The sequence below is a fragment of the Dasypus novemcinctus genome, chromosome 1 (assembly GCF_030445035.2).
Source record: "Dasypus novemcinctus isolate mDasNov1 chromosome 1, mDasNov1.1.hap2, whole genome shotgun sequence".
NCBI classification, from domain to species: domain Eukaryota; kingdom Metazoa; phylum Chordata; class Mammalia; order Cingulata; family Dasypodidae; genus Dasypus; species Dasypus novemcinctus.
Window position 1 is genome coordinate 20,899,271 of NC_080673.1, and position 18,087 is coordinate 20,917,357.

Consider the following 18,087-nt stretch of genomic DNA (forward strand, 5'->3'; position numbering starts at 1 on the left):
GGAAGGAAGTCCTCTCCACTCCTTCCCCTGCTTCTAACTCAATGGAACAGGAATGCTGAGTTGCTTGGTCAGATTCCAGGTGTCCAAGTGGCTCATTGTTTTGAGGATTGGAGCTTTGGCATCTAAATGAACTTATACTCCTTTACCTTTGGCATTGTAGGGCAGCCCTTTCATCTCATTAGGATTGTAAGTTTAGACAGGGAAAATGAAATCGCTCTTCTGTCTACTTTGATGCCAGGCTATGTAGGCCCCAGCCTGTGTAGGAAAGAAGACCTACTGCATGGTTCAATCCCACTTATTAAAACTCTACAGGGAAGCGGATGTGGCTCAGGCAACTGGGCTCCCACCTACCACATGGGAGGTCCCTGGTTCAGATCCTGGTGCCTCCTAAAGAAGGCAGCAAACTGGTGCAACACGCAGGCACGGCAAGCTGACACAACAAGAGATGCAAGAAGAGAAAACATAATGAGAGACACAACAAGCAGGGAGCAGAGGTGGCTCAAACGATTAGGCACCTCCCTCCCACATCAGAGGTCCTGGGTTCAGCTCCATGTGCCTCCTAAGGAAACAAGGAAGATGAACAGACACAGCAAGTGAAAAACAACCAGGGGGTGGGGCGAAATAAATAAATAAATCTTTTTAACGAAACTCTACACTGAAGTTTCTGCCCGCACAATAATCATAAAATATTACTCTGCTTCCTTTGTGCATTTAATTCTTTTGGGGTCTTCCCAGGAGTGAGATGGGTAGACCAACGTAGGATTTATTAATTTCAGGATCTCCTAGCTAAATACTATTGTGCTGTATAATAAGGTCACTCTTTGATAGTTCCTTGTTCCATACTCCCTAAACACTTACTACAAGAAGTTCATGATTCTCTTTGCCCTGCCCTTGGTACTTCAGGCATTGAAAGGTGTTATTGTGGCATTACTGCCTATTATTCTTGAAAGTTTATTGAATGGCAAAGTCCTTGAAGTCTAAAGAAGAGGTCTGTTCATCTTTGAAAATGATTTGCCCTACTAATTATAGATCAGACAGGCCAACTAAATCTAGTCCATAAGGAACCTTAGAAACTAATTGTCAATCAATTTGCAATCATCTAGAGAAGCACTGATTATCGAACTGCAGTTAACACAGCTTTGTGAGGGGCCAATTGTGCCAAAGCAAGTTCATTTCATTAAATATTGACTGTCAGGATCTCCATTCTTATAGTAGGATATTCCCATCAACAAGGTGAGAAGACATAGTCCTCACCATTTAGGTAAGCAGAAAATAACATTTGATGATGTTATTTTACAAAAAGACATTTATGAGGGGTAGACAAGTAATGCTGAAATGGGAAAATCTATTTTATTATGAAATACAGGTATTTAATATTCCTTGAAAATGTTTATCATTTTCATCTTAGTATTAATTTTGTTTTTATGGGAGGTTAAAATGTGTATTCAATGCTTTCCCTTTGTTGTAATATGTAAGTTATATGCAGCATGTTATCATTGCATTTTCCAGAAATGTATTGTTTTACCACAGGTAAAACAAAAAACTTTCTTTCTTTCCACTCTTGCTGGTGTTATCAACCTAATTCACAGCTTTTGAGCTTTTATACTCTTATTTTATACTTGGACAACTTTTCAAAAGACTATGCTATCTTACCAACAGGACCTAAATTTCATGCCTTACCCTGATATAATTTAAAATTTGAGCTTATTTGAAAGTAACTGGCATAATGTTATGGCAAAAACATACCAAGAATTTATAATGCCTTTTTTGTGAGAGTCCCTGGAAATACACAGGAGCAATGTTATTTCATGGTTTCATTCTTTGTCTTCTTGCTGACATTTTCCAAACCCAAAAGTTACTCCCTCAATAACCAGTTGGCCAGTGCTGGGGAACAAGGTTTTCAATCAAACATCTAATACCCTTTTGATTGCCCGGTCTCTGCTCTTCTTTAAATTTCATTAGTGAACAGAAATAAATATTTGTTATTGGCAATATTTAAAATTAGTCTGAAACATTCTGAAAGTTCCCAGAAAAAAAAAATATTTTTTTAACCTTTCTGGTATAGTCTTGCATCAGAATTGTTTATTCTTGATCTGACATCTTCCTGTATTGTAGATACAGTGAAATCCCAGTATTGAGAGAAAAGTCATCACACATAAAAAAAAAATGTGTGCTTCTGCAAACCTTAAAATGGGGACTTTAAGTTTAGACATAGAAAAACATAATAAGATGTTGAGAATAAACCCCAGGGAACCCATGAGCATTGTCTAAACTTCTCTCTCAATCTGTTTGATTGCTTTGCAGTTTAACTCAGCTGCAAAGCAGCTGATAGAATGGGATAAGCCTCCCGTTCCAGGAGCTGATGCTGGCGAATGTACCTCAGCAGCAGCCCAGAGCAGCACTGCCCCAAAGCACTCTGACACCAAGAAGAACACCAAAAAGCGGCACTCCTTCACCTCCCTCACCATGGCCAACAAATCCTCCCAGGCGTCCCAGAACCGCCACTCCATGGAGATCAGCCCACCCGTCCTCATCAGCTCCAGCAACCCCACGGCCGCCGCGCGCATCAGTGAGCTGTCCGGACTTTCCTGCAGTGCCCCTTCTCAGGTACGTCATCAGAAAGGCTCAGAAGGAGGGTGGCCACAGCATTATCTACTCACGGACACGTTCTGTTCACCAGCTGGAAAATATTGTTTATTTTTGCCTTCTGAGCAGTGTAGCTTTCCTGGGAAGCAAAGCCTTTCTTCATTTTTGTAGGTGGGAAGATAAAGGAGGGAATGCTAACCCGAGTATATTGAGCCAGAGCCACTTGGTGATTTGTAAAGAGAGATCAGAATTCAAATGATGAGTTAATTAAAAATTGTTCAGTTTCCCCAAGCCATCACCCAGTTTTACAGAACCTTCTCACAGTGTGCCTGTGGGAGATTTTGTCAAATAAAACTTGTTCTTCATCCAAACTTAAGATGCTTTGATCAAAATTCATAAAGATTACAGCTGCCGTGAGATTGAGAACCGTCATTCATTTGGCAAACATTTATTGGCTGCCTTGTATTATTAAGTCACTCTAGGCACGGACTAAACTAAGATAAATACGGCACGGTCCTCGTGGACTTCCCTAGGCTAGGTCTTCCTTAATTCTAGACTGCAGAGTGTGTCTAACTATGGCCCTGCCCAAGTCACAGCGCTGCTATAATTATCCAATTAGACGATGGCTGTATTTCCCTCGACCCAAAGGTCTGAGAGCCTCGTCCAAAGCAGCCTGCCACAAGAGAGAGACATTTCTTTCAAGACTTTTGTTTTTAAAAATTCATGGAGATTTTACATTCTACTCTACAATATAGCTGTGTTTTCTTTTTCAATTTAAAAATAAAAATCATTCCCTTTAAAGAGAAAAACAAAAGCAAAAATATGGTCCTGGCCCTCAAGAAGTTTTATAGTTTAATATGTATCTGATCTGGACCACAACAGAAATATTTTACAATACATTTTGGTGTTCCCTTCCAATGAAAAATTATTTTCTGTCCGTCTCAATTTACTTGGCGTCTGCGCCTGTAGATTCATAATGCATTTGTGAATTGCATACATTCACTTTCTGAATTGGATTGTTCATCAGCATTGTTGATGGTGGGATGATGAAACTTTCGACTTTATGAGGGAAATAAGGGACACCTCCACCCTGCCCTCCATCTCACTAGAATGTGAGTGCAGTGAGGGCAGGGGTCTGTGTTTTGTTCACTTATAAATCCTAAGTGCCACATGTACAGTAGGTGCTTAATACATGTTTATTGAATGAATGAGTCCTTTGAAAAATGGGTAGAGGGGAGAACCACGAAATTTTATGTGTAACTAATTATACCGATGTGAAAAACAGACGTGGATGATAGATCAGATTAACCAGCATGCAGTAACTAGTACTGAGGTTAGTCTGGAAAGATTAAAAGCTTTCTGTTTGTTTTAATTAAGAACAGCTTTCCTAACCAGGACTCAAACCCTGGCTGCTACGGTGAGAACACCGAATCCTAACCACTCAACCACCAGAGAGCATCCAAAACTCCTTTGAATAAGGTTCTGAAGGAAGGGATAGTAAAGGTGGCCATTCACATATAGAAAATGGAATCATGCTGAAGCTGCGGTTTTTATTTTGTGACCTAGTAACATTTGCACAATGACATTTTGGTTTTTTTTAAATAATGAACTTCTAAGAATAGTTAGAACTTAGAATGGGAGTAGCTTTATAAGAATGGACAGTAATCTTTTGGCAGGAAAGAAAAATTAAAAGAGAGAGGGAGATAAACTTAGCTTTGCTGCCTCTTGTCGAGAATTCGGCGGCAGTCAGGTGTGAGCCTGTCTGAAGCTGCCAAGCCCGAGCTGGGCAAGAAGACCGTAAAAGGGGTGCTATTTTTGTTTCTGTTTGAGTAGCTTAGGAAACAAGGCTCTTTCTGTATTTCATTAAACAGTTTTCCCTTCCACCATTCCACCCCTCCTCCCATATTCCAGCTTGTTATGTTTTCGTGGTAGCGAGCTGCCTCACGAGATGTTATTTCTAGAAAGGATGGGAGATGTTTGAAGTGCTGCCTGGTTTCTCCAGCCTACGTTTACAGAAAGCACGGCCGGCTGGAGAGCTGCGTTCACTGGAGGGAACCCCACAGTCCACAGTAAAGCGCTGAGTGTGTGTGGCATTTGTGGCAGGCAGCCACCCTTCCAACCGTGAAGGCCAGCATGTACGGACAAGTGGCTCATGAGACTTAAAAATAGATCCCTCCTTTTCCCTGCCCAGCCCAGCACTGATGAGGAGATTTTACTGAGGTCCATTGCTAGTGGACCTTGCAGTTGGCCCGGGTTCATACTTTCCTTATTCCTTCTACCTTTACCCTCAATTTTCTTTCTTTCATCTTCCCTTGTATTACTTAGGATTAGGTTTGTGTCCTTTTATTAGAAAATCCAAAGTAAGGGACCTCAGAGTTCACGTTCATTTTTTCTCTCCCTCAAATGAAATCCAGTTATAAGCATTTCGGGGCTGTTACGGTGGCTCCACAAAGTCATTGGAGACCCAGGCACTTCCAGTTGACTGGAAGGCTCTAACATATGAACAGGTCCTTTTCCCCTTGTTTCTTTGTGGGAATTAAAACTCTCACTTTCACTTCCAAATTCTGGGCAGCAGGATCACACAACACTTTGACTAACCGTTGCATAGTACTGTACCACTTGCCGCATCTGGACACAAAGGAGATGGCAAATACACTTTATCCTAGCTGGTCACGTGACAAGCCAAAACAGGGATTTCACTGTTAAGGAAGAGGGGAAGAGTGGCGCTTGGGGCAGACTCGCACCCTTGATGCACCTCTCCTGTTCTTATTGGGGGGTCCATTACCGCAGCCCCTCCGTTCTGAGCCAGTTGTGAAGGTCTCTGCCCAAGCCCTTCTGAAATTTCCCTATGTGCTACACTCCCTTGACCCTGCTTTGCTGCAACCCCCATGGCTTTCCTTAAGTCCCCTTTCCTCCTTATCTTCCATCTCCAGGTTAGTTTTAAATATAACTTAAAGGCAATATTGTCTGAAATTCGAAGAATGAATCACTTGCCCAGTACATGACTCAAACCCTGGTTCATCTGCTTCCAAAGGCTGCAATCCTGATTAGCTCCTGACGAATTAACAGTTTTTCCTTTCCAGGTGGAAAACAACAAGGTTTTCCCTTCCAAAATGGAGCATTAAAAAAAAAAAAAAAAGGAAAAGAGAAAGAAAATATTATCAAGACTAGTGCTCTTACGTCTACAACCTGAGTCCCATGAGATTTGCAGACTCTCTTGAGGCCTTAGTGGGTGACAGGAAGAAGTCTTACCATATCAATAATCACAGTAATACTACTAAATGGATATGGATATATTAAATATATTTGCGAGTTCACAAGGCATCCAAAACATTACCACTTGTCTTAGAGCAGCAAAGCCATGATTTAGATTCACCTTCCAAGTAAGTGGCATATGACTAGAATATCACGGGATACTTGTTAGCCAGCTCCCCAAGATGAGACTTCTCCACTTTATTTCAGTGCTTCACTACTTGCCATTGGCACTTTATATATTTCTGAGAGGGTTCTGGGATTGCTTGCTCTTATATTTGGTAACTACCAAGTGACAACTGCACTTGCAGATATATAAATTGGAAGATTATCTGTGTGCTGTGCTGGCCAGGTGGGTCACCAGAACAGGTGTGCAAAGATATCCATTTTTATCATCTATAAAAGCAGATGGGGAAGTGGGTGTGGCTCAAGTGGTAAGGCCTCCACCTACCATATGGGAGGACCTGGGTTCCATCCCTGGGCCCTCCTGGTGAAAAAGAAGAGAAAGCATGCCTCCACTGCGAGCCAGTGCCCACATGGTGAGCCAAGTGCTCGCAGGGTGAGCAAAGTGCCCAAGTGGGAGCCCGTGCAGGAAGCCAGTGCCCTTGTGGCAAGCCTGGTGCCTGTGCAAGTGAGTCATGCAGCAAGATGATGACACAACAAAAGAGAGACGAAGGGGAGAGTCAAGGTGAAGCACAGCAGAGACCAGGAACTGAGGTGGCACAACTGACAGGGAACCTCTCTCCACATCAGAGGTCCCCAGGATGGAATCCCAGTGAATCCTGGAGTAGAAAGATGAGAAAAGAAGACAAAAAGAGAAATAGACACAGAAGATCACACAGTGAATGGACACCAGCAGCAAAAACAGTGGGGTGGGGAGAGGGAAGGGGAAATTCATTAAAAAAAAACACCACCACATGATGGTAAAGGCAACCAAGATGTTTTGTCTGCCCTTCTGATCACACCTGTGGTATCCTTTGGCCTCTGCCAGCTGGCGCGGGGATTATTACTATTAAGTGTTTCTGTGGCATTTTCGTGTGGCCATTGGCCTCAGGAGAAGTGAGATGACCTACTCGTTGGTACTCCCCAACTCTCTCCCCTCTCTGCACAGCCCTTTCAGGTAGGGGAGACAGAACTAATTTGCAGTTTCATGAGAAAAGGAGTGGGCACAGCAGAAACTCAGATTGTCCCTTTTTTTGAGGACATTTGTTCTGGACATTCTCCCCCTGGGCTGGTGTTCCTCTGGTTCTGTTTCTCTTGCTTCTAGTTGTTTGGTGATTTCTGTGTCCTCCACTCCTGTCCTAGGACCGGCCCCATGTTCAGGGTCTCCCATGTTCAGGGTTTCACTCCTGCTTTCTTGATAGCAGAGACCTTAGAGAGCCTCTGGTCCAACTCCTCACTGGGTCCAGAGACAAGAAGTGACTTATCCAAGACCGGGAACCGGCTAACAGTTAAGTATCCTGACTCCCAGTTTGGAGCTCTTTCCACTGTTCCAAGTTCCCCCGTTAGAAACAGATTGACCAATCATGAGATCTTTCTCAGATATTTGTAGGGTTAGGTCCAGGAAGCTGTGGGGTTTTTTTGTTTTGTTTTCTGCCCCAAAACTTCCTTGATAAGTAATATACATCTTCTAAAAAAGGCTACACCTATTGTGTGGTGCCAACTTGCAGATGTCCTTGGGCATGTATACTTAAATAAGTCCACTGGATAAAATAGCTTCGCGCCTTTGTGTTACACCCTAGAATGGAAACCAGTGTGCTTCCTTCTGAAATTGATTGGAAACAGACTTCAGTTCACAGGAGAGACAGAAAATGAAGGTTGACTGAGAAGCTCTACTTAGTGGCATCCTCCGAGGTCCAAACCTTAGGCTCAATCAATATATGGGCTAACAAGTACAGACATATTTTTAAAGGATGTGGATTCCATTGATAACACCAGGTATATTTGTGGAAATGAATTTTATCCTGTGATGCTGATTAGCCCCGCATTGGCAATGCTTTATCCCAGTGGGAAACTGCAAGCTTCCTCCAGGCCATCTGGGAACTAACCTTTGAGTTTTTCTTTGTCTTGATCATCTTTTTCTTGTGGGAACTGAGGGAATGAACTATGAAGGGGATCAAGATTTTCTTAGGAAAAAACTAGCATTTTTGGTGTATCATTGATTCCTTGTGAAAAACGGTACCAGCCAATCACATTTCTTTGAAAGTTCAGGGGGAAAAAACATCACATTTGTGCAGGAACTCATGCCCACTTTTTGCAATATCGGCTAATAGTGCTATATTCTGTGGTTGTTCATGATGTGCAGTTTGAGTGAAATTGATCGAGTAACTGAACACAGGCAATGAAATGGCCTGAATAACTCAATTTCTTTCTAGTAAATTAATCTTGGGAGGTATCATGGGTAAGATACCTTTGAAAACAGCAATTTTGGCTTGACATTGTTCCCTTAAAGGTTCTATGAATAATTGCCTGCTTTATGTGTGTCTGGGCAGCTGCATTTTAATTATGTGTCCCCACTGAAAGGTAGAAGTCATGAAAAATGATCCTGAAAATTGCAGAATACCTTAAGAATTTAACACAGGTTTAACATATTGATAGGCAGGTCAGTGTACAGCCACAACCCACTGTGATAGGTCTTTAGGGAAATTGTTAGCAGGCTAGTTGACTGCCAGGCTAACATCTGAAAGGTCAGACCGGCTCATAGTAGCATCCAAAATGAGGCAGTGTCTTAATTACAAAAGCCAACAGCAGTCAAATTCTGCAGTAAAACATTGCAGTGACCATTGTTTAATCAGTATTTATCGTGTGACTTATTTATCATGTAGTAAAATGCCTGAGACAGATCAGATAATCAGTAAGTTTGGGTTGAATGAACTGAAAGAATAGAAGCTGCAGGATAAAAAAAAAAAAATCATGACATGCCTTTCAAGGTTTACCCAGTATTGTATGTTGTACTAATTATAGTCTTTCTAATGACTTCTTTTTATCTCGACAGGTTCATATAAGTACCACCGGGTTAATTGTGACCCCACCCCCAAGCAGCCCAGTGACAACGGGGCCCTCGTTTACTTTCCCACCAGATGTTCCCTACCAAGCTGCCCTCGGAGTGAGTATATACCGTTCCTTCGATCTTTACCTCTCTCTTAGGTGTTTAGTCTTGCTGACCCGGCACATTCCACCTCCTCACTCCTGCAGTTCATTGTTGACACTTGCTACACGGGGTGGATCTCTAACTTTCATCTATTATCTCTGTTAATCTTACAAAAAAATTACAAAGTCTCTTGCCTGCAGGCTGCAGAATTTTAACAGTGAGCATCTGTTAAAATGCTATTAGAAGAGCTCTAAAAAACACTTTTAATTTTCATTAAAGTTCAGCCTGATTTCCTGAAGGCTTAACCTTTATTTCTTTGAGTTTCTGGATACATTTCTTACAGAGACACCTTTATAGAAATAATGAGGAAACTGGGGCCTGTCTTAATTTCTCAGCTGCAAAAGAAAATACTGTGCAGTGGGTTGGCTTAAATGGCAGGAATTTATTGGCTCCCAGGCCCAGAGCTTAGAAGGCTTGCTTGCTCCCAGGGTCAGTATCTTCTGGCTGGCCAGCAGTCCTTGGGGGTTCCTTGGCTTTTCCATAACATGGTGGCATCTTCTTTTTTTCTCTTCCAGGTTCCATTGACTTCCAGCTTCTTGCTTCTCCCTGTGGCTTCTCACTTTCTGATTTCACTCTGTTTATGAAGGATTCTAGTAATCTGAATTAAAGCCCAATTTAATTCATTTGGGCCACTTGTTAACTGAAGGAACATCTTGAAGAGAGTTTATTTACAATGGGTCCACACCCATCAGAGTGCAGAACAAGACCAAGCACATGTCCAAACTGGGGCACACAATTCAGCCCACCACACCAAATGCCTACATTCCTGAGTCATTCTTTTTTTTCTTATCTTTTATTGGTATACCCGTAGCTGTGGCTGCCCAGTGATACCTGCACCCTTGGAAGGCTCCCTCAAATTTTGTTGATTTTCCTTCTGAAAACATAGCATTCTACCGATAGCCTCAGTACTAACTGCTTTAAAACATCCTAAGAGGTGAAATTAATAGGGACAATTAGAGTAGTCAAGGGAGATAAATACATTACCACTATGGAGAGAAAATGAAAGGGGAAGAAACAAGCTGATGTAACCCGAGATGATAGAAACACAACACAGTGTGATTATAGACAATAAAACTGCAAGGAACAAGCAAGTGGGAGACATCTCTCATCCAAGCCAAGGCGTTGGCTTAGACTCTTTGTTCCAACACTGAGCTGAATGTGGAGAGAAATGACCATTAAATCAGAAGGCCCTAGTACCTGGACCACATTGCAGCACCCCACCCAGCCCCTGTGAGGTGTTTTACAGAATCTTACCTGGTTGTGATGCCCTCAGAGGAACAGTGTGGCCCTAAGATAGGAACACAGGCCTGGGGGGAAGCACACCTGGGTTTGAAGCCCAGCTCAACCACTTATTTGGTTTATGACAATGAAAAGTTTACTCGGCCTCTTTACACCACCTATGAAGTGAGACTGGTAGTGTTTCTACTTGGAGAGTAAGCCTAGACCATAGAAAGGCATGATATTATTGATCTCAGTATTGGCCTCTGTTGAGGAATATGGCAAGGTGGGCCTGTGGCATGTGCCGCTGGTTTACTCTAAGAATGCCTTCTTGTGGTTTTCTTGACATTCTGTACCAGGAAGAGTGGGGCTTCTAAACATCTGGGCTGATTTTAGTTTGTGGATTTTATATATGTTGTAAAGTTTATATTTGCCTCTGTTAGAACACTTATAAAGCCAAATTTGTTATCCCTTCCAGCAAGGACCCCACAAAATGTTGACTCCGTCCAGTTTTATTGTCCTTATTTTCCTTTTGCTTCATTTTTCTTTTTTTATATTTATTTTGTCTTGATATATTTCATACATAATTGAAAACTTACTTTGAAATAAGGTAGGATAAAAATAAATGCAAAATTATTACCTAGCTTGATTTAGTGAGATTTTTGATAGCTTTTTATAGAGTTAAGTATGCTCTTGCGTTTAACTGGAAGGAAATGTTCTGGTTGGGGTTAAAATTTTTTTTGATAGGACTACTATTTGGTGAAAGAGGAGAAGTTGTACTTTGATTCCTCTGGGAGAAAATGAAATTCAATAAACTTATATTGAAATGTGCCTTCCATGAGACTCTGGTAACCTTGGATGTTTTGAGCAGAGCCAAGTTACGTATCATCCTGTCCTCTCATCTCCAGGGAAGGCTCTCTCCTTTCCTTCCTCCCCTTCCCACTGCAATCCATATACACAGCCAACTGGCATTTCCATTTCCAGATAACTACCTCACACAGAAAAATTCTAATGTGCCTTCTTCAGGAAAAAAAAAGACTGACTTTTTTGATCTTAGAAAAGTTTATTAGTAGAAAGGCATTAGGCTGAGTTTGTCCCTGTGGGCTGAAAATTTTTCAATATAGTAAATGTCCTATTGCTTCTAACTGTGGGCTCACTTTAGGGCAGATCAATGGGACAGGTTTCAAGAGAGCAAAAATATACAGAAATTAATTTACATTCAATTATTTTATCCTAGGATTATAGAAGAAAACCTACATGTTTAGCAAGAGAAAGGTTTATTAAGAAGTATGTCTACTGTGCCAGTTCCATTTAATGAAAAACGTATAAACAGACCTGTCTGTCTTTCTAGGAGAGAACTATATTTCAAAATCTCTGGTAGGCTGGCAAAAATGTTTTGTGTTTAATATGTTAGCTTTACATGGGAAAATCTCACTGTAAATTAATCACACAAGTATTCTTTTTAAAATTTGAAATGTTTCCCAAGACTTTAAGCATTGTCACAGCAATAAAATACAGCTTTGTAGGTAGGAAGACCTGCTTTTCATTATGTGGATTTATAGGTAATCAATGCCATCACTAGACTGGGAAATGAAAATTATTTCTATTATGTTTTTCATGAATCGAGACTTTTTAATCTTCTATGCAGATCGATATTATAACACTTAAACTGTTAACCATCTAACGTTATGAGCAAAACTGATTTTACGTCTATCTAATTCAACATCAAACTATTAATTGTAGTGTTTTCTTTTGACTAATTTTGTTTGGGGAGGAGTGTGAAGATCTTAGCCTTGTGTCTTCTGCATAGATTGATAATTAATAATCCCTGATCTTCTATACCAGCTGAGAGGTGTTTAGATGCAAGGTGTCACAAGGTAGTCAAGTCAAGTAGCGCTTGTAACCACCTTTTGAACCAATTTCATTCCAAAAACTTGTAGCTTAATTTGTTTGGATTTTTTAAAAAAGGAAAAAAAAAAAAAAAGTACACACACAGATATACAATCAGTGTGTGTATATTTAAAGAAATAAAGTTAAATGATGTCAGTTCCTCATTGTAGCCAATATAATTAGTCAGATAGAGCCCATCTTGGAAATCAAGCAGAATTTATTGCCATAGACAGGGTCAGGGTATAGGGTTCTGGAGGTGTGGTAATGGGAATGCCAAGCTTTGTGGTTTAAGAAGTAGAAGTAGAGCACTTGGAATTGGTGGAAGTTTTGAAAATCAAGGTGAGGAATGAATTATGGCAGAAAATTTCATAGCACTAACAGAAAGACTCTAGCATCTCAGGAACCTAGACCACTTGATCCATCTCAAATTGTTCTAAGAGGGAGGTAGAAAAACACAGAATGTTTGCTCATTCATTTATTTATTCAAGAAACATTTATCAAGGTTTTGTTATCTTTGGGCTGCAAAGCTAGATGAGTTAAGACTACCTCTGACTTCACAGTCCCATGAATAATAATAGCTTCTAGTTTTTGAGCTTCTTTTATGCTCCAAGGCCCTGGGAATGACAACTTCACACAAAATATTTTTTATTATAAACCCCAACTTACAGAATTGTATAGTGTGGCATGTAGACTTTATGTAATTTACAGAAAGTTAATTAACTAGGTAGCTCTCTATTTTTTTACTAATCAAATTAGAACAATAAATCTACCATTAATAAGGAAAAACTCATTCCAAGAGAGATTTTTAAAAATTACCAAATCCTTAATTATATCTTCCCTTTAAAGATAATCTTCTAACCATCTATTTTCAACATATTATATGTATATGTAATTTTTTCAATTTCTCTTCACAGCTGCACCCATAATTGGCTTAATTCCAATAAGCATAATTTTATTTCATTCCGATGCCTGCATTTTATTGTTTTTTTAATCACTGGATCAGCACTTCCATTTTTCCACCTCCCACTCATCATTATTAAAAATAAGGCAAAAGACTCAAATAACTGCAGAAATACTGCTGTACACAAACAGTAATGCTGCTGAAACTGGGAATGCTGTTGATTCTAGAGGATATCATAACACAGTAGTTTGAACTGTTCCCTCATCATCCACTGTGCATGTATCTGAGTACAGTACAAACATTGTGAGTTTGGTTTCAGACTACCATAAAGAAATGTATATCACAATAAAGCAAGTCACCCAAATTTTTTGGTTTCCCAGTGCATATGTAAGTTATATTTACACTATACTGTAGTCTATAAGTGTGCAGTAGCATTTTGTCTAAAATAACAAGTTATATACCTTAATTTTAAAATACTTTATTGCTAAAAAATGCTTTTTATCTGAGCTTTCAGCGAGTCATAATCTTTTTGCCTTGTGAATGATCTTTCCTTGGTGTTGATGGCTGTTGACTGATCAAGGTAGTCGTTGCTGAAGGTTGGGGTGACTGCGGCAAGTTCTTGAAATAAGACAGCAGTGAAGTTTGCTGCATTGATTGACTCTTCCTTTCATGAAAGATTACTCTGTAGTATGCAATGCTGTCTGATAGCATTTTACTGACAGTAGAACTTCTTTCAAAATTTGTGTCAGTCCTCGCAAACCCTACTGCTGATTTGTTTATGGAATATTTTAAATCTTTTGTTGTCAGTTCAACAGTATTCATAGTATCTTCACCAGGAGTAGATTCCATCTCAAGAAACCACTTTCTTTGCTCATCCATAAGAAGCAACTCATCATCTGTTCAAGAGAGCAGCAATTCAGTCTCATCTTCAGGCTTCACTTAGCATTCCAGTTCTCTGGCTATTTCCACCACATCTGTAGTCTCCTCCACTCAAGTCTTGAACCTCTGAAAATCATCTGTGAGAGTTGGAATCAACTTCCAAACTCCTGTTAATGTTGATATTTTGCCCTCCTCCCATGAATCACTAATGTTCTTCCTGGCATCTAGAATGATGAATCCTAGAAGGTTTTCAGTTGTCTTTGCCCAGATTCATTAGAGGAATCATTATCTATGGCACCTATAGTCTTATGAAAGGTATTTCTTCAGTAATAAGACTTGAAAGTCAAACTTACTCCTTGATCCATGGGCTACAGAATGGATGCTGTGTTAGCAGGCATGAAAATAGCACTAATCCCATTGTACATCTTTATCAGAGTGTTTTTATGACCAGGTGCATTGTCATTGAGAAGTAATATTTTGAAAGGAATCTTTTTTTCTGAGCAGTAGGTCTCAACAGTGGACATAAAATATTCAGGAATCCATGTTGTCAGCAGATATGCTGTCACCCAGGCTTTGTTGTTCCACTTGTAGAACACAGGCAGTGTAGATTTAGCATAATTCTTTAGGGCCCCATGATTTTCAGAATGGTCATTGAGCATCGGCCTCAACTTTAAGTCATCAGATGCATTAGCTGCTACCAAGACAGCCTTTTCTTTGAAGCTTTGGAGCCAGGCATTGACTTTTCTGCTCTGTGAAAGTCCTATATGGCATCTTCTTGCAATAGGAAGCTGTTTCATATACAGTGAAAATCTGTTGTTTAGTGTAGTCGTCTTCATCAATAACTTAGCTAGAACTTCTGTATATCTTACTGCAGCTTCATCAGCACCTGCTGCTTCATCTTCCACTTTATGTTATGGAGATGGCTTCTTTCCTTAAACCTCATGAACCAACCTCTCCTAACTTCAAACCTTTCTTCTGCAGCTTCCTTGCTTCTCAGCCTTCATAGAATTGAAGAGAGTTAGGGCCTTGCTCTGAATTAGGCTTTGGCTTAAGGAAATACTATGGCTGGTTTGGTCTTCTATCCACACCAGTTAAATTTTCTCCAAATCAGCAGTAAGTCTGTTTCTCTTTTTAACATTCAAGTGTTCACTGGAGTAGCACTTTCAATCTCCTTCAAGAATTTTTCATTTGCATTTACAACCTGACTGTTTGTCGCAAGAGGCCTATCATTCAGTGCATCTTGGCTTTTGACATGCCTTCCTCGCAAAGCTTAATCATTTCTAAATTTTGGTTTAAAGAGAGAGACGTGGGACTGTTCCTTTGACTTGAATACCTGGAGGCCATTGTAGGGTTATTAATTTTCCTAATTTAAATATTTTTGTGTCCCCATAAATAGGGAGAACTGAGGAGAGGGAGAGAGGTGGGGGAATGGTTAGTGGAGCAGTCAGAACATACACAACATTTAGAGATTAAGTCTGCCTGTCTCCTATGGGTGCAGTACATGGTGTCCCCAAACAATTCAATCGTACCATCAAAGATCACTGTTCACAAATTACCATAGCAGGTATAATCATCATCATCAGAGAGTTTGAAGTGGTGTAAGAATTACCAAAATGCAACACAGACACACAAAGTGAGCACGTGCCATTGGAAAAAGGATGCCGATAAAATTGCTCTTCTCAGCGTTGTCACAAATCTTCATTTTGTAAGAATTGTATCTTGGAGGCATAATAAAACAAAGTGCAATGAAACAAGGTTTGCCTATATATAAAAAGACCATTTAGGGATATCAGTGTGGAGTGTTGATAGCTTGGAGTGAATGGAAATTAGATGTTTAAAAAGAAACGATAGTATTGGGGGATATTAAATGTTATTTGCCCAGGGGACCCAGAAATGCTGAAAACCTACCCCATGAGGTTTGTGAGGGAGATACACAAATAAGGGACAGTTGGAAAGGAAAGAAACCCTTTATTGTCCTTTGAACCGGTGCCCAAAACTCCCATGCCAGGTACCTTGATAATCTGGCCTGCAGCCCTTAACCCAGATTTGAGGCCGAATGGATCTTTTTCTGGATCCTTACCCAAATCCAGATGTAACTGCTATCTGGGCAGGTTGCATGAAAGGGAAGAGGAAGAGGAGAGAGAGCTAGAGAGCAGGGGTTTCATACCCATGTACTTTCCTTTTCATCCATAATGTCCACATAATGTGACCTCTCGTTGTCCTTGAATCCAGCCCCCTCAGAGAGAAGACGCGCCTCCCCTGGGTGCTCGCTGAAACAGCAGAGGGAAGTTGAGGCCTGAGCTAGGACTGGAATAAACATCTTTCTGACCCCAAAGCCCATGCCTTTTCTAAAATGCAAACTTGCCTCTTATTTCAAGATCAGAAGGAACAAAACCTGGACATGATAAAATATGATCATTTACCACAGCAGGCCATTCCTAAGTCCTTACTTTAAGCCAGGTGTTATTATTTCCAAATAGTCATTTCTGCCTCAGACCATTACCACGTACTGGTCAGGCTCTTTAGAAGCACAAATAGGAAGCACAGTTTTAATGAATATCAGAATAACATCCAGTTTTCTATGTCAATATTTCTGTGTTCCGGGCCTTAGCTATTGACTACTTTACTTTGATATAATGCAAACCTGCTGCGTTTCCCAAAAGCTAAAATTTTAAGTGATAAATGCTTTTCAAGCCCCTGCTAATTTAGCATATAGTGTCTAGTGAAAATGGCATTTTGATCAGGTACTTAATTCTAAATAATATTAAATAACAAAATATCATTAACAATGTGACATACGGTTCTGTCCAGTCCATAGATGTTGTCTGCTGCTTGTGGAAGAGTGCACCTGCCACTGGTTGCCTGGGCTTTCCCAGGCTGTGAATTGATAGGCGGCTCTCCTATCAGCTTTGGGAGAATAAGAGGCTGTGGTTTGTTCTATAGACATTTCAGGTCTTGCAGGATAGCAAACTGCTCAGAACCCAACATAACTGTGAGTTACCTTTTGAACTTCCACATGGCCAGATTATTTCAGTTTAGGCGGTTTATAAAACAACCCACAGTACTTCCTACCCTTTGACAAAAACCCTGGACTCACCAGAGCACTATCATTTTACCAGTCCCACAGGGCCAAGCAACATCTAGGAATCTGATTTTAAGCAGACGTTCTTTCATGGTCTATGCCTGTGTGTTTATAGACATGCAAATGCACGTGTGCATACATGCACATAGGCACATTTCCCGAAAGATCCTTATTCCAGCATTTGGAAAAGCTCTGTCCAGTTTTATTATCTGATCTATGTTTCAACCAAAAAAAGAAAATTGTAGCTATTTTCTCTTAGATATAACCTTTGAGATCTTTCAGGTTATCCTCTCTCATGCCACATCTCAAGTGCCTATCAACTGTTACTCCTTGCAAAAGCAATGAACAAGAAACATTTGTTTACTGCAGTTTTTAACCATAAGAAGTGGCCTTTCTTTACATGCAGAAAGGACATTCTCTTTTTCTTCTCAGAGGTAATTTAGAGCAGCCTCTGTTTTAATAAAGTTAAGATAGAACAATTTTAATTTCCTTTTCTCCTGAAAATAGAATTTTACTTTGAGTGTGAAATGGGGCTTTTCGATTCTATTTTAAGTAATTTCTAGGAGCGGTTGTTGTTGGGCTCTTGGCTCAGCTCCTTTTTGAGCATGAGCCATTTGGGTTCTGCCATTCCACAGTCATGCTGTTTTGAGATTTGGGCTTTTCAAAAGATTTAAATGAAAATCAGTTAAGAGATCGTTTTGCTGTTTCCCTATATGTTGCTTCTTTCTCTACAGTCTAGACTTGTTATCTCACCCATCAAGCCATACGGTTAATGGCCACGGCACATTTGCTGACTGAGTATTTTACCAGGAAAATATCTCTGTTTCTCTCTACTTTGTCACTGAGAGAAGACCAAATGGCATGAATGCCTGACCTCCTGGGTAAAAGTTTTGGAGGCTCTGAGCTCCCCCCCAGAACATGCAAATCCCAGAGCTTTAACACATCTTAATGCTGCTGTGTTATGTATGTAGCATTGAGTAGCTTTTCATGCAGGTTCTGACTTTTTGAACCTACCTCTGCCTTGACTGTGTTCGCACTTGGTAAGCAGCTCTGCACCTGATTTATTTCTGCACTACGTGCTCTGCCACAACTTCAGCTGCTCTGTGGGAAAAAATGCTTGTTGAAAAT

General features: G+C 40.4%; 1 protein-coding gene across 1 annotated transcript in view; it reads left to right on the plus strand.

The window, feature by feature from the left end:
• The window catches only part of SH3RF1 (SH3 domain containing ring finger 1), a 177,420-nt gene that overhangs the window by 125,631 nt on the left and 33,702 nt on the right, over window positions 1-18,087 (plus strand). Inside the window, exons 5-6 of the mRNA XM_004475390.5 lie at window positions 2,305-2,607; window positions 8,834-8,944. Of these exons, the coding sequence (XP_004475447.1) occupies window positions 2,305-2,607; window positions 8,834-8,944 (414 nt within the window). The remainder of the gene's footprint in view (window positions 1-2,304; window positions 2,608-8,833; window positions 8,945-18,087) is intronic.